General features: G+C 34.2%; 1 protein-coding gene and 1 pseudogene across 1 annotated transcript in view; one reads left to right on the plus strand and one right to left on the minus strand.

The window, feature by feature from the left end:
* Positions 1–3,791: 3,791 nt before the first annotated feature.
* Positions 3,792–24,901, minus strand: part of BMT2 (base methyltransferase of 25S rRNA 2 homolog) — a 79,113-nt gene continuing 58,003 nt past the window's right edge. Inside the window, exons 4-5 of the mRNA XM_061197951.1 lie at positions 20,093–20,207; positions 3,792–4,692 (exon numbers count right to left, since the gene is read on the minus strand). Of these exons, the coding sequence (XP_061053934.1) occupies positions 4,063–4,692; positions 20,093–20,207 (745 nt within the window). The 3' untranslated portion in view covers positions 3,792–4,062. The remainder of the gene's footprint in view (positions 4,693–20,092; positions 20,208–24,901) is intronic.
* LOC133097031 (protein-L-histidine N-pros-methyltransferase-like) lies at positions 5,558–6,538 on the plus strand (annotated as a pseudogene).

The following is a 24,901-nucleotide window of genomic DNA, read 5'->3' on the forward strand; positions in this document are numbered from 1 at the left end:
ACTAAAGACAAGCAGTGACATGAATAACAAGTGCTTTATATTATTGCAAAAAGTGGAATAGCTTTCCATTAATTGAGCAAAGGTGTTCTGTTTAAAAATAAAATTCACAGTTGAACACTGCTTATGTAGACTCAAAGTTACCACTTAGTAGTGCCATCTGTAACAAATTCTTATCTGAAAAATACATACTAAACTACCGAGCTCATTCTGAAACAAATTTGGGATAAAACATACATTCAAACTTGAGTTTAAAATGAATTAAGAGATTCCAATTGTTAAGGTTTGAATATCTCTAAGACAAAATAGGGTTTAGAAAACCTAATACTTCTCTCCTTTTATAACATTTAGAGGTCTTGATTTGTTAGCTATTGTAGCATGCTTGTTTATTGGGTATTATGTAATATAGGCCACCAGTAATAATTTTGGGGAGTTTTGTGTTCAATTGATCATGGACATGAATTTTTTATTGTGAACTATCATGCCAGTTACTGCAAATCAAGTTTTTGGAACGAATAAAATAATTATAATACAAACATTCTTTGTAATAAACGTTTGTATTATGTTTTTTGGGACTAGTAATTTAGAGGTATTTGTTTTTCGCCTTTGCTGTCTAACAATTTCCAACACCAAGAAGGAGCCAGATCTTAAGTCTACATTCTACTTACCTAGTATGTGGACTCTTGAAGAGGAACACCATTGCAGCACTGTGCTCAGAAAGTGTGGGAAAATGGAGCAAAAGCTCAATTCCATTTTTTCCCTGCCTTTAACAATCAGAATTTATTTTCAGTTTGCACTTTTCTGGAGGGATGAGCAATACATCCCTCTTATCTACAATGTGTATGTGATTTGCTAAACAGTTTTTGTTGTGTTTAAAAATTTTTTTGCCTCCTGTTCTATTTAGGAAACAAATTAAGGAAGTTAAGCAGGAGCAAACGTGTAGGATCAGTAGGCAATCATTCCTAGATACAGATGTTAACTCCATGTAGAATGCTTGTCATCTTCATTAGATCCTAAGTTCCAATGAAAGCAGGGGACTGTGAACACACCAAGCCCTGCTGTTTCCCCAGCATATTGCACTTGGTAGAATTCAAATATCTGTTTAATGAATAAAGAACTCTTTCACATCATAAGAAAGCCATCTGCTGCCCTAAAATAACTGATATACTTAGGTAAATTATCTTGGATGTAATTAACTTTCAAGGAAAGCAGGGTATGATATAGTTGACATATAATGAACTAGAATTTGTTGTTTGTTGTCCTTGTTCATCAGTAAATAGCATGATAATGGGGAAGTCACTTGCGCTCTCTGGATCTCAGTGAATGAATTTATGAAATTAAGGGACTGGACTAGATGAAACCAGATAGAAAATTCTAAGTCATTTAAGTTTTAAATTGCTTCCCAATTCTGAAATCACTTAGTGAGATTAGGTCAAGACCACAAAACTTTCAGTTCGTAAATAATAGACAAGGAATATTAGAAAATTTAAAATTTTTAATAAATGTGCTTTGTTCACAAAATGTGAAAAAATACAACAAACACAAACATACATTTTCAGGTAAGCCACCTCCCACCACTTGGCAACTATCATATAAACCACTTGATCTAGTCATAATCCTGAAGAAACCAAGCAAATGATCATTTGTTTTTGAAACAGCAAATTATTTTGGAGAATACTGTTGTGAATGTGACAGGAGGCCCCTTAACTTCTTCATATCCAAACAAAATCATTCTCAAGAGTACCCATACAGTATTAAAGGCTCTAATAACTTCTTGTGTCATTACATATATAATCTGGCACCAAGCCACATGACTGCTTATATTTTAACATTTATATGTTGAATTGACTTTGGTGGAATACGTGTTAGTTTAAATTCTGCGCCAACCTAATTTTGAAGATGAATTTACAGTAACAAATGAGATTTATAAATCCAAACAAATTTATACTAAGTGAGAGTATAGGTTTTTATAAAGAGATTTTTCTTTAAAGTACTACTTAAAATACATCATGCACACTTTGGAGCATAAGCAGAATCAACATCTGTAAACAATCAGAAGAATTTATAGCACCAACATTTTAGCTGTAACACATGGGCTAACTCCAAGGTCATATATCAATACTTACACCAGCCTCTCAAAAGCACTGTTTCCATTTACTTTCAAAGCACTTTTGTTTGGTATGTTGCTTTTCTTTGCCTTTAAGATAGCATTTAGCCAAATCACAGAAAACGGACCGTATGGTAAAGGAGGTACTAACAACACACATTTCTATGTTACCCTGAACACAGTGTTTTTTTTCTTCTTTTGGGCGAGTTACAAGACTTGACCTGTAGTGCTTAATTGGAAAGAAAGTCCTAATTATTCCTTATTAAATAATTAAGTAATCTTATGCTATTGAAAGTAAACGAAAAACTTCAAGTTACTTCTGGCATATTTGAGCAACCACTTTATTGCATTTACTCAACTGACTTTTAGGTTAATTACAATCTTGTTACTTTCATTAATTTAGAATGTGAAATTTAATTTGAAATATTGGGTATACACACTCAACCATTTATATCTTAAAGGGTAAATTTTTTATTTCTAAATAAAGTGACATTCAGAGTTAACTACAGCAATTCACAATAAGCACAAAAACACTTTTATCAGAGTAAAGAAGTTCAGTTTATGAATTTAGGATCAACTATTGAAAATGCAAATTTCCTTTAAAAACGCACACACACAACATTAACCATGAAATCTGAAACTGTGATATTTCAGTGCAAAAACCTCAGTATGAGGTAATTTTAATGTAATAACCACTTGAAAAAAAATCCACACAGTGGCACTCTTAAAAATGATAGTTTACATGACAATTGCTGGCTGACAAGACAATGTGGACTAAATGTTCTTAGCCATTTAAACTAATCTTGTCTTGTTGGACATATATTTCTCCTTAATCATTTGCTTCTGATTCAGAAACACAGAAAGGCATTTATCAATGTGGAAAGGGAAAATTCCCACAGCCAACTAATGGTTTCTATATTCAAAGAAAAATTTCTGCTAGGATTTAGATAGAAATTAGAATACCGAAACGTCAAAACCATTTTATGAGATTACCAGCAGAGGGTTAATTTAAAATTTTTCTATATAATTCCAGACTTGTAGTGCAGCACCTCCTTAATGGAAAGGTGAGGACCCTATTAAGGTTGGTCTAGGTAGAACATAAGCTCTCTTACAAGTGCAAACCCTTTCACAAATGTGTTTCGGGTCAGTATTGAGTATTACATTGTTCCTTGCTTAAATAGAAAATTTTGTAAATGAAATCTAAATGTAAAAAAGTAAAAGTGAATTCTCACCGTTAAATATACTTAACACCAAGGCCCAAATCAACAAGAAAGATATGAAAACTATTTTGGCAATGGTGTTTACTGTACTATGCTAATCAAATTAGAATACATACTTCGGGGGAAATATCTCCCCAATGTCTGATGCTGCCAAATGAGCAAGCAAGAAAGAATAAGAATTATCAATTCCAAAAAGTTTGGGGAATGTTCAATCATCAGACAAAACTGAGCCAAAATGGCTTTCTATAACAGGTAACAATTTAGTTAGAAAAAAGAATAAGTGCATCACAAAACTACTAAACCAATCTATCTCTGTCACATGTAACTTGTGAGTCATCAAAGTGCAATCTACAGCTTTCTACATATCTTAGTTTCTCATTGCAATGGTTTAAAGTCAACACTGAAAAGATGAAAACAAGAAAAATACATAGCAAATTATGCTTCATTTTTCACAATAGCACTAAAGAGAAAAAGGTACCTTTCTATAATATCTTAGTGCTAAATGCTAAAATAACAGTGGTTTCTGCTATGACAGGAGTCACTCTGCGTGAAACTTTAAGCTTTCTATATAAGAATAAATTTTAAAATCCAGAAGTAGAAAAAAATAGCAAACTCTGTAAACCTTTGCATTTCTTCTATGCAAAGCAGGTTTTAAGTACTGAGTTCATGTTAGTATTTCTGATTAGTGTAAGCAATTAAGTTTAGGAGTCTGGACTGAAAGGGCCTTTTGCTTTTATATTAACTTAAAAGTAATATGGGATCTTCTAGCTCATAGAAAGGAATAGAGCTGGATTGACTTTCTCCAGAATCTGAGTCGTATGGAGCATCAGGGAGCTCTGTGAAACCATATGCTAGCTGTTCATCTTCTATATCTGATCGAACGTAGCAGGAAGGATTAGAATATTCCTCATCTTCTATACTGTTGAAATCTTGAGGAATATATAACATCCCTGGGTAGTTCCTACTAACCAAGTCACTTGTGGTTTTTAGGGAGGTTTTTCTAAATGCCATCAGATGCATATGTGAAAATTTTGAATACTTGAAACGTTTAAAGCCCAGGGACTCTATAGCAATCTTCCAGCTTTTCATCATCATAGCATGACGGTTCTGATGGGAGGAATCAGGTGTGATGATAAGCAATAAACCATTTAACACTAACAGTTCATGGGCTTTCTTGCAGCAAATCCATCGCTGGTAAGGTGATGGAAAATAGGAAAGAAGGAGAGAGAAAACAACCACATGGAAAAGTTCTCCAGGAAGAGAATCAATAGGGTTTTTTAGCTGCTTCAAAAAGGCATCTATAGCATCCTGTGCAAGCTGGAGTGGTTGCTGAAGCTGCAAATTCAGGAAGTCACATTTATACACACTCTGCAGAAAGGGAAAAACAAGGCATGTTAAGAATTTTAAGATTACCTCCACCTAATTACATAAATTTTAAACCAAACTATTTCACAGCATTTCTACATAATTCAAGCTTTAATTATGTACCTTTCCGTTATAAATATTCCACTTGCACACACTTATTCAACCAAAACTTTTACTCAGAAAAATCTCAGAGTAATTAAGCCCAAACAATTTCTAGTCATCATTTAAAAAAAAATATTTCTGAGTAACAATTAATTAAAAATTAGAAATAATGTTTAAGTATATATTTTTAAAAAATAATAAGGGTTTATTTGAAATTTAATTTGGGTAAGAGCTTACAGGGATGATTTATTTCTAAACTTAGTCATATTTATATTCACTTAAACATTTATAGTTACCAAAAAACAGGTTAATATAAAAATAACTTTAAACAAGAGATACCATGAAATAAAGATGAATCAAAGAAGTCAAAGAGGATAATGAAAGCAGTTATAAATGTGTAAAAGCAAAATACCTTAAACTTTTTTAAGGTCATGAAAAACATCTTTTCAACCATTAACTTTAACCATCTCAGAAGTAATTTTAATAATATATTGATTCTATTAAAAAGCTAATCTCCAGCTTGAAACAAACTATGTATTAAATTTAATTAACTGAGTCAAATGACCATGAGATACACTACAAGTAAAGAAATAAACAGCACTGTATCATTTGCTGAATTTTAAAACTCTATGGAGACCCTCCGCCTCTGCCCTGAAGGGGCTGGATGGGCGAGTTTGGCGCGATGGCTCGATCCTGGGCGGCAGCGGGGGCGGCGGCTGGAGGCGGCAGCGCGTCCTCCTCCTTGCCCCGGCACCGGCGGTGATCGGAGCGAGTGGCCGCGGCCGCCGATGCGACTGCTCGCGGGCTGGCTGTGTCTGAGCCTGGCGTCCGTGTGGCTGGCGCGGAGAATGTGGACCCTGCGGAGCCCGCTCACCCGCTCCCTGTACATGAACATGACGAGCGGACTGGGGTGGGCTAGCGGCGGCCGCAGGCGGCAGGAAGAACCACCAGTGGTTTGTGTGCAACAGAGAGAAACTATGCGAATCACTCCAGGCTGTCTTTGTATCCAATTATCACTCTTTTGTGTCATCTGTTTTTAGCCAGTTTATGTCTAGAACATCTATCAATGGGTTGCTAGGAAGAGGCTCAATGTTTGTGTTTTTCACCAGATCAGTTTCAGAGACTGCTTAAAATTAATCCAGACTGGAAAACCCACAGACTTCTTGATTTAGGTGCTGGAGATGGAGAAGTCACAAAAATCATGAGCCCTCATTTTGAAGAAATTTATGCCACTGAGCTGTCTGAAACTATGATATGGCAGCTTCAGAAGAAGAAATACAGAGTGCTTGGTAAAAATGAATGGCAGAATACAGGGTTCCAGTATGGTATCATCAGCTGCTTGAATTTGCTGGACCGCTGTGATCAGCCCCTGACTTTGTTAAAAGATATCAGAAGTGTCTTGTAGCCAACTAGAGGCAGGGTCGTCCTTGCTCTGGTCTTACCTTTTCATCCCTATGTGGAAAACATAGATGGCAAGTGGGATAAACCATCAGAAATTTTGGAAATCAAGGGATAGAACTGGGAAGAACAAGTGAATAGTCTCTGCCTGAAGTTTTCAGAAAAGCTGGTTTTGTTATCGAAGCTTTCACCAGACTGCCATACCTGTGTGAAGGTGACATGTATAGACTACTACATTCTGGATGACGCTTTGTTCTCAAACCAGTATAAACACGTGGAGGTTGAAGTCTTCAGAGTCCACCCCAAGAATGTATGCTCCGGAAGAGGGTCTGTGTTCTCAATTTTGTGAAGGGAGGACCTTTGGGGACTGCCATTCTAAATATCATGCAGGAATTTTAAAAGCCAAAATACTAATTATTTCTTTGTAGTGTGTAAAAAATGTTTTTGAAAAACAAAACCCCAACTCTTTGAGGATTTTTATTAACTCTTTACTCAGTAATGCAGGTCACACTCCGATTATGGGAGATATATATATTTTTTTGAATTTTTGAATTTTATTTTATTTATTTTTTTATACAGTAGGTTCTCATTAGTCATCCATTTTATACACATCAGTGTATACATGTCAATCCCAATCGCCCAATTCATCACAGCACTCCCCCACCACCCCCGCTTTCCCCTCTTGGTGTCCATATGTTTGTTCTCTACATCTGTGTCTCTATTTCTGCCCTGCAAACTGGTTCATCTGGAAGATATTTTTTTTATACTTAATTGCAGTAGGGACTCATTCTCAGGCAAAGCAACAGTCATGACTTCACATGGAACCAATAAATATGGATTGTCTTTAATAAAATGAAGACTGGCAATAAAGCTGTCCATCCAGTTGCAAATACTGGTTATAGGATATAGCCACTGATACTCTTTTATGTTTAGAAATTCTATCATTATTCAAAAAATGTTTTTAATCATGCTAATAAACTTTTTTGGAGATGGAAAAAAAAACTCTGTGGAAATAATCCAGAATAAGAAAGCAGTTTTAAAATTAGATAAAAATTAGTTACCCTTATATATAACAATAGTTAATTAATTATCAAAGATATGAGCTAATACCTTAGTCCCTCAATTCTGTTAGTGTGTAGACAAGCTGGTCACATAAGCATCTGGACTATCTATTAGGAAATGCGACACATAAAGTTCTACTACGTGGAACTACGTGGAAAAAAGATTGTTTTTCTTCTTCCTTTTGCTCCTTTTGGGGCAGGGGGATAGCTTTATTGAAGTATAACTGATGTACAACCTGCAGTATAACTGACACACATTTAAAGTGTACACTTTGGTAAGTTTTAACATTTATACATTCATGAAACCACTACTACAGTCAAATTGATGAATAGATCCAACACCTGCCAAAGTTTTCCTGTGCCCCTTATATAATCCCTTCCTTGTACCCTCCCTGCTCTTCCCCTGCCACTAGGCAATCATTGATGTGATTTCTATCTCTATAGATCAGTGGGTATTTTCTAGAATTTTACATAAGTGGAATAATACAGAATAATGTACTCTTATTTTGCCTGGCTTCTTTCATACAGCACAATTATTTTCAGATTAATCCATTTTTTTTGCATGTATTGATAGTTTATTCCTTTTTAATTGCTGAGGTAGGCTACTATATTAAGATATACCATGCTTTGTTTATCCATATACCTTTCATAGATAACTTGGTTGTTTCTAGTTTTTGGCTATTACAACTAGAGCTGCTATGAGCATTCCTGTTTGTCTTTGAATGGACATGTTTCATTTGTCTTGGGCAAATACCGAGGAAAGGGGTGGCTGGATCATACAGTACGTGCGTGTTTAACTTTTAAAGAAACTTCAAAACTATTTTCAAAAGCACTTATACTGAGTTTTACATTTCTACCAGGAGTTTATTGGAGTTCCAGTTCCTCCAAATCCTCATCAACACTTGGAATGGCCAGGCTTTTAAATTTTAATCATAGTCACAGGTGTGTAGTAGTATATTGAAGTTTTAATTTGGATTTTCCTAATGAGTAGTGATGTTTACCTGGGTATCTTCTTTGGTGAAGTGTTTGTTCAATTTTTTTGCATAGTGAAAAATTATTGGGTTGTTTTAAATTTTAAAAACCTATTTTCTTATTGAATTTTGAGAGTTCTTTATTCTTCATCCAAGTCCGTAATCTGATATATAACTTGAAAATACTTCTCTCAGATTATGGCTTGTCTTTTCATTCTTTTAACAATGTCTTCTTTTTTTATTGAAATATGGTTAATTTATAATATTAGTTTCAGGTGTATAGCACAGTGATTCAGTATTTTTAGAGATTATACTCCATTAAAAGTTATTACGAAATAATGGCTATATTCCAGAGTGCTGTACAATATATCCTTGTTGCTTATCAATTTTATACACAGTAGTTTGTATCTATTAATCACATACTCCTATCTTGCCCTTCTTCCCTTCCCTCTTCCCCACTGGTAACACTAGTTTGTTTTCTATATCTGTGAGTCTGTTTCTGTTTTACTATATACATTCATTTGTTTTATCTTTTAGATTCCACATATAAGTGATATCATATAGTATTTGTCTTTGTCTGACTTATTTTACTAAGCATAATATTCTCTAGTTCCAACCATGTTTTTGCAAATGGCAGAAATTTCATTCTTTTTTATGGCAGAGTAAGGTTCCATTGTGTGTGTATGTATGTGTATATACCTGTGTGTATGTGTATATATGTGTATGTATTTTCTTTATCCATTCGTTGATGGACACTTCGGTTGCTTTCTTATCTCGGCTATTGTAAATAACGCTGCTATGAAAACAAGGGTGCATGTATCTTTTTGAACTACTGTTTTCATTTTCTTCTAATATATACCCAGGAGTAAAATTGCTGGATCATATGGTTGTCAATTTTTAGTTTATTGAAGAACCTCTATATTATTTTCCTTAGTAGCTGCACCAATTTACATTCTCACCAACAGTGTACAAGGGTTCCCTTTTCTCCACATCCTCTCCAACATTTGTTATTTGCAGACTTTGAGGACAGCCATTCTGAGGTATAAGGTGATATCTCATTGTTGTTTTGATTTGCATTTCTCTAACAATTAGCAGTGTTGAGCATCCTTTCATGTTCCTATTAGCCATCTGTATGTCTTCTTTGGAAAAATGTCTATTCATGTGTTCAGCCCATTTTTCGACTGGGCTGTTTGTTCTGTTGATATTGAATTGTATGAGTTGTTTATATATTTTGATATTAACCCCTTGTCAGTCATATCATTTGCAAATATTTCCTCCCATTCTGTGGGTTGTCTTTTTGTATTGTCGATGGTTTCCTTAGCTGTGCAAAAGATTTTAAGTTTAATTAGGTCCCATTTGTTTATTATTGCTTTTATTTCTTTTGCCCTAGGAGACAGATCTGAAAAAATATTGTTACAATTTATGTCAAAGAGTGTTCTGCCTATGTTCTCTTCCAGGAGTTTTATGGTATCATGTCTTATGTTTAAGTCTTTAAGCCGTTTTGAGTTTATTTTTGTGCATGGTGTGAGGGTGTGTTCTAACTTCATTGGCTTATATTCAGCTGTCCAACTTTCCCAGCACCACTTGCTGAAGAGACTGTCTTTTCCCCATTTTATATTCTTGCCTCCTTTGTCATAGATTAATTGACCATAGGTGTGTGGGTTTATTTCTGGGCTATTTTGTTCCATTGATCTATGTGTCTGTTTTTGTGCCATGCTGTTTTGAATACTGTAGCTTTGTAGTATAAAGCCAGGGAGCGTGATATCTCCAGTTTTGTTTTTGTTTTTTCAAGATTGCTTGGGCAACTTGGGGTCTTTTGTGATTCTATATGAATTTTAGGATTGTTTTAGTTCTGTGAAAAATGTCATGGGAATTTTGATATGGATTGCATTAAATCTGTAGTTTGCTTTGGGTAGTATGGCCCTTTTAACAACCTTAATTCTTCCAATACAAGAGCACAGGATATACTTCCATGTTTATGCATCATCTTCAATTTCCTTCATCAGTTTTTTATAGTTTTCGAAGTATAGGTCTTTCACCTCCTTGGTTAAGTATATTCCTAGGTATTTTATTCCTTTTGATGTGGTTTTAAATGAGACTTCTTTTTTGTTACTTTCACTTTCCAACAGTTCATTACTAGTGTATGGAAAAGCATAAGATTTCTGTATATTAAACTTATATCCTGCAACTTTACTAAATTCATTTATTAGTTCTAATAGTTTTTTGGTGGAGACTTCAGAGTTTTCTATATAAACTATCATGTCATCTGCAAGTAATGACAATTTTACTTCTTCCCTTTCAACTTGGATGCATTTTATTTCCTTTTCTTGCCTGATTGCTGTGGCTAGGACTTCCAATACTATGATAAATAGAAGTGTGAGAGTGGGCGTCCTTGTCTAGTTACTGAATTTAGAGGAAAGGCTTTTAGCTATTCACAGTTGAGTATGAAGTTAGCTGTGGGTTTGTCATAAATGGTCTTTATTATGTTGAGAAATGTTCCCTCTATACCAACTATGATGACAGTTTTTATCACGAATGGATGTTAAATTTTGTTAGATGCTTTTTGTGTCTACTGAGATGATCATGTGACTTTTATCCTTTTGTTAATGTGGTGTATCACATTAATTTGCAAATACTGAAACATCTTTGCATCCCTGGACTATATCCCACTTGATGATAGTGTATGATCTTTTTAATGTATTGCTGGATTTGGTTAGTTAATATTTTGTTGAGGATTTTTGCATCTATTTTCATCAAAGATATTGGCCTGCAATTTTCTTTTTTGTAGTGTCTTTGCTGTTTTGGGTATCAAGATAATGGTGGCCTTGTAGAATGAATTTCGGAGTGTTCTGTCCTTTTCAATATTATGGACTAGTTTGAAGAGGAAAGGTATTAGCTCTTCTTTGTATGTTTGGCAGAATTCCTCTGTGAAGCTATCCAGTCCTGGACTTTTGTTTGCTGGGCGTTCTTTTAAATTACAAATTCAGTTAAACTACCAGTGATCAGTCTGTTCAAATTGTGTTTATTCTTGATTCAGTCTTGGCAGGTTGTAGGTTTCTAGAAATTTATCCATTTCTTCTCGATTGTCCAATTTGTTGGCATATAACTGTTCATAGTATTCTTTTATTTTTTTTGGTATCTCTGTGGTATCAGTTGCTATTTCTCCTCTTTCATTTCTTATTTTGTTAATTTGGGTTCTCTTTTTTTCTTGGGTGACCTTTGCTAAAAGTTTATCAATTTTGTTTGTCTTCTCAAAAACCAGCTCTTGGTTTCACTTATCTTTTCCATTATTTTTTTGGGTCTCTATTTCATTTTTTTCCTCTCTGATCTTTATTATTTCCTTCCTCCTGCTGACTTCGGGCTTTGTTCTTCCTTTTCTAATTCCTTTAGGTGGTCCACGATTAGGTTGTTTGAGATTTTTCTTCTTGAGGAAGGCCTGTATTGTGATAAACTTCCCTCTTAGAATTGCTTTTGCATCCAATAGATTTTGGAAAGTTGTGTTTCCATTTCCATTTGTCTTGAGGTATTTTCTTATTTCCTCTTAGATTTCTTAATTGAACCGTTGTTTTTTTTAGTAGCATGTTGTTTTAGCCTCCCCATTTGTTCTTTTCCCATTTTTCTTCCTGTAACTGATTTCTAGTGTCATACTGTTGTGGCTGGAAAAAATGCTTGATATAATTTCTATTCTCTTAAATTTGTTGAGACTCGTTTTGTGGCCTTGCATGTGATCAATCCTAGAGAACATTACACATGCACTTGAAAAGAATGTATATTTTGCTGTTTCGTGATGGAATGTCCTGTAGATATCTATTAAGTCCAACTGGTCTATTCTGTCATTTAAGACCACTGTTGCCTTATTGATTTCCTATCTGGGTGATCTGTCCATTGATGCCAGTAAGGTGTTAAAAGTCCCCTACTATTATTGTATTCTTGTCAATTTCTCCCTTTATGTCTGTTAGTTATTTGCTTTATATATTTAGGTGCTCTTGTGTTGGATGTATATATGTTAATGAGCATAAAACTTCTTGTAGTGATCCCTTTATCATTATATAATGCCTTTCTTTGTCTTTTGTTATACACTCCGTTAAATTCTATTTTGTCTAATATGAGTATTGCTACCCCCACTTTCTTGTCATTGTATGAAATATCTTTTCCATCCCCTCACTTTCATTCTGTGTGTATCTTTAGCTCTGAAGTGAGTCTCTTATAGGTAGCATATAAATGGGTCTTGTTTTTTAGGCCAATCAACCACTCTATGTCTTTTGATAGGAACATTTAGTCTATTGGCATTAAACTGATTATTGATAGGTATGTACTTATTGCCATTTTATTACTTGTTTTCTGGCTGTTTTTGTAGTTCTGTTCTTTTCTTCTTTTGTTTCTTCCCTTGTGGTTTGATGAACTTTCTTTAGTAGTAAGCCTGTGTTCCTTTCTTTTTAATTTTTGTATATCTATTGTAAGTTTTTTTATTTGTGGTACCACAGTGTTCATATGTATTGACCTATAATATATCTACTTATTTTAAACTTACAGTCATTTAAGTTCAAACACATTCTAAAAGATCTACATTTTTAATTCCCCTCCCATTTGTGTTTTGACGTCATATTTTACATCTTCGTGATTCTCCCTTAACTGTTTATTGCAGTTACAGTTGCTTTCACAATTGATTCTCTGTCTTTACTATATATTTGCCTTTCCTAGTGGGATTTTCCCTTTCCTGTAGATCCTTACTTCTTTCCACTTAGAGAAGACCCTTTAACATTTCTTTTAGGGTAGGCTTAGTACAGATAAACTATTTTTTGCTTGTCTGGGAAGTTCTTTATCTCGCTTTCTATTCTTTTTCTTTTTCTTTTCTTTTTTAAATTTTTTATACAGCAGGCTCTTATCGCTTTCTATTCTAAATAATCGTTTTGCTGGGTATCCTAGTTTGCAGGTTTCCCCTTTCAGCATTTTGAATATATCATGCCACTCCCTTCTGGCCTGCAAAATTTCTGCAGAGAAATCAGCTGATAGCCTTACAGGAATTCCCTTGTATATGACTCTTTGTTTTTCTCTTGCTGTCTTTAAATTCTCTCTTTAAATTTGTCATTTCTATTATGATATGTCTTGATATGGGTCTGTTTGGGTTCATCTTTTGGGGACCCTCTGTGCTTCCTGTACCTGGATATGAGTATTTTCTCTTTCAGGTTTGGGAAGTTTCCAGCCATAATTTTCTCAAATACATTTTTGATCCTCTTCTCTCTTCTCCCTCTGGGACGCCTATAAGGGGCTTAGCCCTATTTGTGGACTCTCTGTTATATTTCATTGATAATCCTGACACTAATACCACACTGTTTTCATTACTGTAACTTTAAAATAAATTTTGAAACTCTCCAACACTGTCCTTTTAAAAAGTTGCTATTCTAGGACCTTTGGATTTCCACACAAATTTTAGAATACATTTTTTAATTTCTACAAAAACACCTGCTAGAATTTTGATCAGGATTGCACTGAATCTATAGATCAATTTTGGGAAAATGGATGTGTTAAAGATATTGAGTTTTTCCACCAATAAACACAGTATATATCTCTACTCATTTAGGTCTTCTTTACTTTCTCTTGATAATTTATAGTTTTCAATATACCGGTTTGCTATATATTTGTCAGCTTTATATTTCATATATGTTCATATATTAAATACTTCATATTTCTGATGCTATTATAATGGTACTATTTTTAATTTCTAATTGATTGTGGCTAGTATATATGAATTGATTTTTATATGTTAATCTTACATCTTGCAACCTTGTTAAACTCACTTACTGGTTCTAGTAGCTTCTCTGTAGATTCCACAGAATAATGTAATAGATGATCAATGTCATCTGTGAATAAAGACAGTTTTACATCTTATTTTCCAATGTGGATGCCTATCATTGCTTTTTCTTGCTTTCCTGCACTGGTTAAAACCTCTAGAGAATGCTGAATAGAGGTGGTGAGAGTAAATAACATTATCTTGTTCTTTTTTCAGTTTTTATTGGAAAAACATTTTTCTTTCACTATTAAGTATGATGTTAGCTGTAGGTTTCTTTTTTAGTGTATTACTGTGATGAAAAGAATAAGTGGGTTTTTTTTTTATGGTATATGTAATTTTAGTTTTAACCATTTTTAAACTGAAGTATAGTTAATTTACAATGTTGTGTTAGTTTCAGGTGTACAGCAAAGTGATTCATTTATATATATATTCTTCTTCAGATTCTTTTCCATTATAGATTATTGCAAGATACTGAGTAGAGTTCTTTGTGCTATACAGAAGGTCTTTGTTGTTTATCTATTTTCTATACAGTAATGTGTATATGTTAATCCCAAACTCCTAACTTATCTCCCCCCCAGACCCATCTCCCACTATCCCCTTTGGTAACCATAAGTTTGTATTCTGTCTGTGAATCTGTTTCTGTTGTGTAAATAAGTTCACTTGTATCATTATTTTTTAAGATTCTACATATAAGTGATATCATATGCTATTTATCTTTCTCTGTCTGATTTCATTTAATATGACAATCTCTAGGTCTATCCATTTTACCGCAAATGGCATTATTTTATTCTTTGTTCTGGCCGAGTAATATTCCATTGTGTATATATACCACATCTTCTTTATCCATTCATCTGTTGATGGACACTTAGGTTGCTTCCATGTCTTGGCTATTGTAAATAGTGCTGCTATGAACACTGGGGTGCATGTATCTTTTCAAATTGGAGTTTTCTCCAGATATATGCCCAGGAGTGGGATTGCAGGATCATATGGTAACTCTATTTTTAGTTTTTTAAGGAACCTCCATACTGTTCTCCATAGTGGCTGCACCAATTTACATTCCCACCAACAGTGTAGGTGGGTTCCGTTTTCTCTGCACCCTCTCCAATATTTATTATTTGTAGACTTTTTAATCATGGCCATTCTGACTGGTGTGAGGTGATGCCTCACTGTAGTTTTGATTTGCATTTCTCTAATAATTAGTGATACTGATCATCTTTTCATGTGCCTGTTGGCCATTCGTATGTCTTCTTTGGAGAAATGTCTATTTAGGTCTCCTGTCCATTTTTTGATTGAGTTCTTTTTTGATACTAAGCTGTATGAGCTGTTTGTATATTTTGGAGATTAATCCCTTATTGGTAGCATTGTTTGCAAATATTTTCTCCCAGTCTGTAGGTTGTCTTTTTGTTTTGTTGATGGTTTCCTTTGCTGTGCAGAAGCTTTTAAGTTTAATTAGGTCCCATTTGTTTATTTTTGTTTTTATTTCCATTACTCTAGGACACAGATCAAAAAAATATATATTGTTGCGATTTATGTCAGAGTGTTCTGCCTGTGTTTTCCTCTAGGAGTTTTATATTATCTGGTCTTATATTTAGGTCTTTAATCCATTTTGAGTAGATTTTTGTATAGGTGTTAGAGATTGAGTATTTTTTTTAACATTAAACCAATCTTACACTCCTAGAATAAATCAAACTTAGCCATGATGTATTATCCCTTTTGAAATACTGTTGGGTTCAATATGCTAGAATTTTGTAGACAACTTTTCTGTCTATGTTCATGATGGATGTGGTCTGTAAGTTTTTGTTGTTGTTGTTCTATAACGTCTCTGGTTTTGGTATTGGGGTAATGGCCTCATAGAATAAGTTGGGAAGTGAAGCCATTTGAGCCTGGAATTTTCTTTGTGGGAAAGTTTTTAACTGCCAATTCAAATTTCTTTAATACATTTAGGGCTACTGAGGTTACGTATTTCTTCATGAGTGAGCTTTGGCAGTATGTGTCTTCCAAGGAGTTTGACCATTTCACTTAAGTTGTGGAATTTATTGGCATAAAATTTTTTGTAATATTTATTTTCCTTTCTTTTAATATTGGTAAAATATACATGATGTCACACCTTTCTCTTTATTTCCTAATCAGTATGGCTAGTGATTTATAAATTTTATTGATCTTCTCAAAGAGGTAGTGTTTGCTTTCATCAGTTCTTCCCTACTATTTTTCTGAAGGTTTTCTATTTCATTGATTTCTGCTGTAATCTTTATTATTTTCTTTCTTGTATTTTGGATTTAATGTGGCCTTGTTTTTTTTCCTAGTTGGAAAGTTGATGTCATTGCTTTGAGACCTTTCTTATTTTTCTAATGAAGGTGTTTAGTATTGTAAAATTTCCTCTAAGTACTATTGTAGTGATTTTAGTGGCATCCTATGCATATCTTATGTTTTTATTTATCTTCATTCCAAAATATGGTCTAACTTTCCTTGTGAGTTCTTCTTTGACCAATGTTCTAATTGTTCCATCAATTATTGAGAGAGGGGTAATGAAATCTTCAACTATAATTTTATAAATGTCTATTTGTAATTGCTACTTTATCAGTTTTTGGTTTACGTATTTTGAAGCTCTGTTATTAGATGCGTATATATTGAGGATTGTTTTGTACTCTTGATGAATTGACCTTTTTATCATTATGAAATGGCCATCTTTATTGCTGGTAATATTGTTCTGACATCTACTTGTCTGACTGTAATAGTGCCACAGTGCCTTTCTTTTACACATCCTATTTGTGTGCTTATAATTGAAGTGCATTTCTTGTGGGCAACATATATTTGAGTCTTGCTTTTTTTTATCCAATTTGACAATTTCCACCTTTTAATTGGTGTATTTAGGCCACATCTATTTAATGTGATTATTGGTAAACTTAAGTTTAAATGTATGATCTTGCTATTTATTTTCTCTGTTTCCCATCGGTTCATTGTTTCCTTCTCTTTTCTGCCATCTTTTGGATTAAAGAAATTTCTTTATAATTCTATTTTATCTCCTTTGCTGCCTTATTAGCTGTAACTCTTTATTTTACTGGTTGCTTTAGAATTTATAGTCTACATATTTAACCTATCATAGTCTACCTTCAAATAGTATTTTACCACCTCATATATAGTATAAAAACCTATTACTATACATATAGTATATTTCCCTTTCTCCCCTCTTGTGCTATTGTTATCATACATTTTATTTTTATATAGATTATAAACTCTACATTACAACTGACTCTTGAACAACACGAGTTTGAACTGCACAGGTCCAATTATACATGGAGTTTTCCAAGAAATATATAATTAGTCCTCTGTATCTGTGGACATGGAACCCAGGGATATGAAGAGCTGACTCTAAGGACCTGAGCATCCACAGACTTTGATATCTGTGGTGGTGGTGGTGGTGGGGTGTCCTGGAACAATTCCCCTGGGTGCTAAGGGTCAGCTCTACTATTAGTTAGCTTTTATCAAGTTCAGAAAAATTCTGACCATTACTTCTTTCATTCCTTTCTGGGGGGACTCCAATTATGCTTATATTTGGCCATTTGAAATTAACTCACTGCTTGCTGATGCTTTTCCATTAAAAAAAAAAAACTCAGTTTAATTTTGGGTAGTTTCTATTGCCATGTCCTCAGTTTAACTTTTCTTCTTCAATATCTAATGTACCATTAATCCCATCTAGTACATGTTTCATATAATAGATCATAGTATCCATCTCCAGAAGTTAGATTTGGGTATTTTTAATTATCTTCCACGTCTCTACTTTACTTTTTGTTCATACAGAATACAGTCATAATGTCCCTATCTTAATGTCCTTGTTTCCAAATTTTAACATCTGTGTTAGTTCACAGTTGGTCTCTGCTGGATGACGGATCTCCTCATTGTGGGTCCTATTTTCTTGCTTCTTTACTTGGCTGATTACTTTTTTATTGGATGCTAAGCATGGTGAATTTTACTTTGCTGGGTCCTGGATGACTTGGTATTGCTATAAATAGTCTAACTTTGCTCTAGGATATAGTTAAATTATTTGGAGACAGTTTGATCGTTTTGGTTTTTGTTTCAAGATTTGTTAGGTGGGACTAGAGCAGCCTTCAGTCTAAGGCTAATTATTCTCCACTACTGATGCAAGGCTTTTCTGTGTACTCTACCCAAGATACTGATTCTTGAGGTTTCCAGTGTGGCTGGTGGGAACGGGTGCTACTTCCAGCCTGTGTGAGTGTGCTGGGCACTATAACCTCTAGATCTTTGAGGTGGTACTTCCTTCAGTCTCATGTAGTTTTCTCACAGACATGTACTGAGATAAGTACTCAGCTGAGTACTCAGGGAGGATTCTTTGCAGACCCCTGGAGTTTTCTCTCTGTGCAGCTCTCATATCTTTGGTACTTTGTCCATGAGCCCTAGCTGTCTTGGTCTCTCAGGACTCTCACATCTGCCTCTACAACTCAGTATCAGCTGGACTCTGTTTGGGATCCCCTGTTTGTGCCACACATTGGAAACTCTCTGAAGGCTATGTGCTGGTGCAACCATATGGCTCATCTCATTTGTTTTCCATCTCTTGGGGATCACTGTCCTTCATTAACTGATGTCCAGTGTCTTGTATATTATTTTGAATATTTTGTCCACTTTTTAGTTGCTGCAGGCAGGGGGAAAGAGGATCAGTCTGGTCCCTGTCACTCCATCTTGACTGGAAGTATAAGTTTCTTCCCTTTGTTTTAAAATTAGTTATAGGGTTCTGGAACTATCAAAGTCTGATTCTACTACTGAACTCATGTATAGTAGTTCTTTTGCCTTCTCTAATGGCTTTACAGTTGAAAATTTATAGCCCTATCTATAAATAAGCTTAATATTTTAATATTTGAGCCTTAGGTTTAGATCAAATGGCCATCATGTCTTACCAGTCCCTGAAGGACATCTCTAATGTGTGTCTTGAGGAAGGAAGGGGAGAGAATCCATGTACAAATCCACCTGCACTTTAAAACTATAGCTTCTAATGGCCCAGGAATTCTCTGCAGTGGTAAGCTAAGAACAGCTGTTTTACCATAAAGCAAGTATCTGTCTACATTTAGGAGATAATAGTAACGCTTTTAGCATTTTCTTATTCGTCATTGTTAGTCATATAGATTCAATATAGACAGTCAAGCTCATAAAAATTAAAGAATAAATTCATATGAAAGTTGACTCTTCATGCAGGAACTTTTCACTAATAACAGTAAACATTTCTTTAGCACTCACTATATAACAGGTGCTTTGTTAGGTGCTTTAAATACTTTTTCTCAAGTAAACATGACAACAATCTTATAAGGTTTGGTCTACTACAAACCCCACTGCACAGACGAGAAAACTGAGGCTCAGAGAGTCAAATCAAGGTTGAAAATAAGATTTCATTCTTTTATTCAAGAAATATTTAATGAGTACTTAATATGCCAGGCACTCTTCTAGGTGCTGGGAATATAGGAGTGGAGGAAAAAAAATCTCTGCGCCTGAGTTTATACTCTACCACAATCTCTTTATAGCAATAAAAATTTGTAAAAAAATTTTTGTGCCTGGTGCCATATCAAAAGTAAAATGGCAAATGTTATAAACTTATGTCATTGAGGGAAAAAAATCTAATTTTAAAAGCAGAGGAAACATTCTTTGTAAAGTTAAGTAGTTTTATCTACTAAGTACAAATAGCTGGGATTTAATAAAGTTTTGGCTGTCTCCAAAGCCCCTGCTCTTTCCACTATTCCATAATAGCTCTACATCAGAGTACATTTCAGAAAGAGATGCATTAAAAAATAAAATAAGGAATCTTTGCAACTTACTGAAGTTTCTTGATTGAAATGATAGATGATAAACAGGGAACAAAACAAAATGAAGACAAATATGGTATTGGTCAAATTAATATTAGTTAACTAAATGCTCAAATTTTCACAGAATATACATTTAGTTTTGAATAGAAATAGTCTCTTATCAACTTGTACACAAGAAATATATTTGCTATTTCAGGAATGTAAAGACAGTGCTTTCCTTTGTAATATATACATGTAAAATATTCATCTCAAAACAAACAGAACTATGCATACCTCTACAGCAGGTACGATGTCTATGCCAACAGTTAGAAATTCTTCAAACTTCAGAAATGGGTTAAAGCAGCTGCCAACATCAAGTAATCTGATCTTTCCTGAGGTTTGTAGCAACCTAAAAATAGATTATTTTCATTATGCCTTTTATAAGATGAAATAAAATATAAGAAAAATTCAAACATTTGAGAATAAAAAAGATCATATAGATTATTGGCTCTCTTTTTGGTCTCATGATCCCTTTACATGTTTAAAAATTACTGAGGGCCTAAAAGCTCTTTTGTTTATGTAGGTTCTATCAATAATACCATATTTGAAATTAAAACTGAATGGTTTAAAAACATCAATTCATTTATAAAACGATAACACTATAGTATATGCTAATGTAAATTACACTTTCTAATGAAAATCTAGATTAGAAAGATAGTAAAAGTGAGTTACTGTTTTACATTTTTTCAAGTCTTTCTAATGTCTGGCTTAATAGAAGACAGATGGATTCGCATGTCTGCTTTGCATTCAAGCTGTTGCAACATCACATGCCATGAAGTTTCTAGAAAACTCAACCCTACACTCAAGAGAGGATGAGAGTAGAAAAGGCAAACAATATTTTAGTATTATTATGAAAATAATCTTCCCCCCACAGAGACCCTAGAAGGGTCTCAGATCCCCAGACCACACTTTGAAAACTGTCTTTGTAGATGAAAGAATCCATTCACAGATTAATTCTCAGTAGTCAATATAATGATGTCTTTGGACTTAACTTTAATTTGTCTCAATGATTTAAAAGGACCAAAGAGCAAAGCAATGATAGAATAGTATTTCTTAAGTTATGAAAAATTTTATTTTGTGCAGGAGCGTTCCTTGTGTCCAAAAGTAGTAGGAAAAAAGAAGGTAAACAAAACCGGACATGACCACTAAAGTTAGTCAAATGCAACTATTGATAATATGGATCTACATAGCAGCAAATAAGGATGAAGGAAAACAGTGGATTTTTGTTGGTCTGAAGCCTATAGTCCTAGTGTTCAGACAGTAAAGCAATAATAAAAACCAACTTAAGACATATGCCATTTTATTGATATTAAGACAATTTTGCTGAAAAAAAATTATGAGTAGATACTGGAAACATAAAGGAAAGAAATATAGTGAAATAACTGGGTAAAAACAGAATCTTGGTTCTTTAAAGCCTATAGGGCAGAGAAAATCTGCCCAGCTTCTGTTCCTTATACCTCAGCTAGCATACTGCCATAGTGTCCATTAGAGAGGTGTTAAACTACAGACTGTAGTTAAGCTCCTGGAAAAGGCACTGTAAGTCAAAATAAAATAATATAATATAAAGTTTTTTTTTCATAAAAGGAATGCAGTAAATAGGGGTTACATTTTTTACCAAGAGCGTGATGTCCTAACATTTTATAGAAATGACCATAATCACCATTTGATTATAAATAAACTGTATACAGGACCTGTTTAATACAGTACATGGCATTTTATAGTACCATAAAAACAATATGAACCAATTAAAAGATTTTTGTCAACAAAATTTTATTTAAGAACTCATCCAAAGAAGGGGTTATGAGGGTATAAGGAAATAAAAGGAATAGCTAGAAACTCCTTCAGCAACAAGAGCTGATCCTAGGGCTCAAAAGGTAATTTTCTGTACTGCAGCCAAATCAGGAAGCAGATTATTATGTAGTTTGGGTGATGTGTATAACAAATAATCATCTGTAAAGTTGAATTAAGTTTAGCGATACTTGAAATATCACAATACACTAGCTCTAAGGAAGAAGGAGGCCAGCGAACTACTGTGGTATAGGTTCCAAGTTGCTAAACAGAGCAAAAGATCCAGTAGATAGGTACCTTGAAATGCCTGGCATATAGCTGACATTTACTGCTGAATTAACAAATTTGAATACTCAAATCATAACCAGTTTGAATAAATGAATCTATAAAAATATGTAATACTAAGTACACTACTAGATTGCCATTCTAATCCTTATGTGGGGCTATGGTTAAGAACAAGAGTTCTGGAATCAGAGAGACTAAAATCAAAACCTGATTCTGTCCTTTACCTGTGTGATATGGGGACAACAATGGTACCCACACTTAAGAGTCGTTTCTAGGATTAAATGAGATAATGCGTTTATAATTCTTGCCCTAGTATGTGGTACATGGTAAACGCTCAAAAAGTGGTAGATATCATTGTTAGCTATTAATATCATGTTATATATAAAATCTTTTGTCGTTTGTCCACTAATGATCTTCCTGAACATAGTAAAAGCAGAATTTGCCTCACACTAAATTCTATACTGGTAGACTCTAGTAAATTGGGTAACAAAAAATTTCTGATAGTCTTTAAAAAAGTGCTTCTTAGAAATTAACCTTTCTACCTGGGTGGAGTATTCCAAATCATTCAACTTAATTCAACTTTAAACTATAATTACCAATAACTTAATATCATGGATTAACTTAATAACATTAACTCTCAGTAATACACTTAATCCATTTCAAATTCTTCGGTTGAGCTCTGTAATTTTTTTTGCATCAAACATATATTTAGTTTAAAGACTATCACAAAGTGAACAGAACATCCAAGTAATTATCACCCAGGTCAAGAAATAACACATTGCCTGCACCGTAGAAACAGGATCCTCCCTGACGACATCCCCTACCCCTTTCTGTAACGGTAACCACTATCCTGTTTTTAGTGATAATCATTCCCTTGATTTCCTTTTATAGTCTTGCTACCTATGACTGAACGTCTTCTGAATAACATAGTTTAGTTTTACACTACACATTTGCTTTTGTGACTTTCTTCTTTCATTTAATATTAAGTTTGTGAGTGTCATTTGTGTTTCTGTAGTTAATTCATGTACATTGCTGTGTGATAGTACCTTTATACAACACATCCCATTGTGATTTTGATTAGAGTGGCACTGAGTCCAAAGATCATTTGGGAGAATTAACGTCTTTACAATATGGACTCTTTTAATCCATGGACATGGCATAGTTCTCCATCTATTTAGTTCCTCATTGTCTCTCAATAGCTTTAACAATTTCTCTTAAAAGGTCCCATGTATATTCTGTTGGATTTATACTTCTTGTTAACTCATATTTTTTGGTGCTGTTATTGCTTTTCCCCTATGGATAAACCTTGTTATTTTTTAAAATTTAATTTTTCATTGTTGGTTACAGAAATGCAATTCATTTTTGTACAATGATTTGTATCCAGCAGCATTACTAAATTCCTGTTATCTCAACTGCTTATCTGTATATTATTTTGGGTATTCTAGTCTAGGTAAGTAGTTACATAATCTGTGAAAAATAATATTATTTCTTCTTTCTTATCTATCCATGCACCCACCCATCCATCTAATTTTTGCCTCACTGCTTTGCCCAGGACTTCTAATACAATATTAAACAGGACTAATACAAGCAGGTACTATTTTGTTTCCAGTCTCAGAGGGAACATTAAGTATAATGTTCACCATTAATGTATAACTCACCGTTAAATATAATGACTATTGTAGGTTTTATATAGAATCCTTGATAAAGCTGATGAAGCTACTTTTATATTTTGCTAGTTCCTTTTAAAAAAAAATTTCACACAAATCTATGTTGGATTTTATCAAATGCACTCAGCTACTGAGATATGACTTTTCTTTAATCTGTTTACGTGATACAGTACACTCATTAATTCTGTAGTATTAAATCAATCTTGCCTTATTGGGAAGAATCTAATTTGGTTTTGATAAATTATTCTCTTCATAATTTAAAGGATTTGTTTTATATATGTATATATAGTTGGTTCTATTTGTGATGGGTCTGGTCTATAAAGTCACCACAAACACCGAACCATGCTCCTAAGGGAAATACAAGACTAGGCCTCTGGTTACAATACTTTCAACACCAGAGCAACACATAACTTGGATTTATGTGTATTTCTGTTTAAAGTTACCTTATTTAATATGTATTATGATGCATCAACACTGAACTCACAGCCAACACCATTACAACTCATGCCTAAGGGAAGCATATCTAATACACTATTTTCTCTGTTAAGGCATAATACAGCATTCCTGTGCTTAGATAGGCTCGAGATAGAACTTTAACATTATGCTTAGGGGCCATTTTTAAAGCAAAATAGGGCTTCCCTGGTGGCGCAGTGGTTAAGAATCCGTCTGCCAATGCAGGGGACACAGGTTCAAGCCCTGGTCCGGGAAGATCCCACATGCCGCGGAGCAACTAAGCCCATGTGCCACAACTACTGAGCCTGCGCTCTAGAGCCCACGAGCCACAAGTACTGAAGCCCGCCCGCCTAAAGCCCGTGCTCTGCAACAAGAGAAGCCACCGCAATGAGAAGCCTGCGCATCGCAAGGAAGAGTAGTCCCCGTTTGCCGAAACTAGAGGAAGCCCGCGCGCAGCAATGAAGACCCAATGCAGCCAAAAATAAAATTTTAAAAATAAAAGTAAAATCAATAAAGCACAAAAAATGTGATATTAAATAGACTGAAAAAGGGGCATTTTTATACTTGAGAGCTGAAACAATAAGGCAGAGCTTGCATTGTTTGACTTCAGCTGGGAAGGTGTGTGTCAGATGACAAATTTTTCGCCACCCTCAGCATGTCCACAAATGAGTCTGAAACTGCCATGAGTACTGACCTTGGAGTTGAATTTTAGTGAGTAGGTGAATTTGCAGATATGGAATTTTTGAATAATTAGGATAAACTGTGTGTGTGTGTGTGTATGGATTTTTGCATCTATGTTGATAAGTGAGACCAGACTATAATTTTCTGTGCTAGTACTGTCCATGACGGG

Source organism: Eubalaena glacialis, chromosome 8 (assembly GCF_028564815.1).
Source record: "Eubalaena glacialis isolate mEubGla1 chromosome 8, mEubGla1.1.hap2.+ XY, whole genome shotgun sequence".
NCBI classification, from domain to species: domain Eukaryota; kingdom Metazoa; phylum Chordata; class Mammalia; order Artiodactyla; family Balaenidae; genus Eubalaena; species Eubalaena glacialis.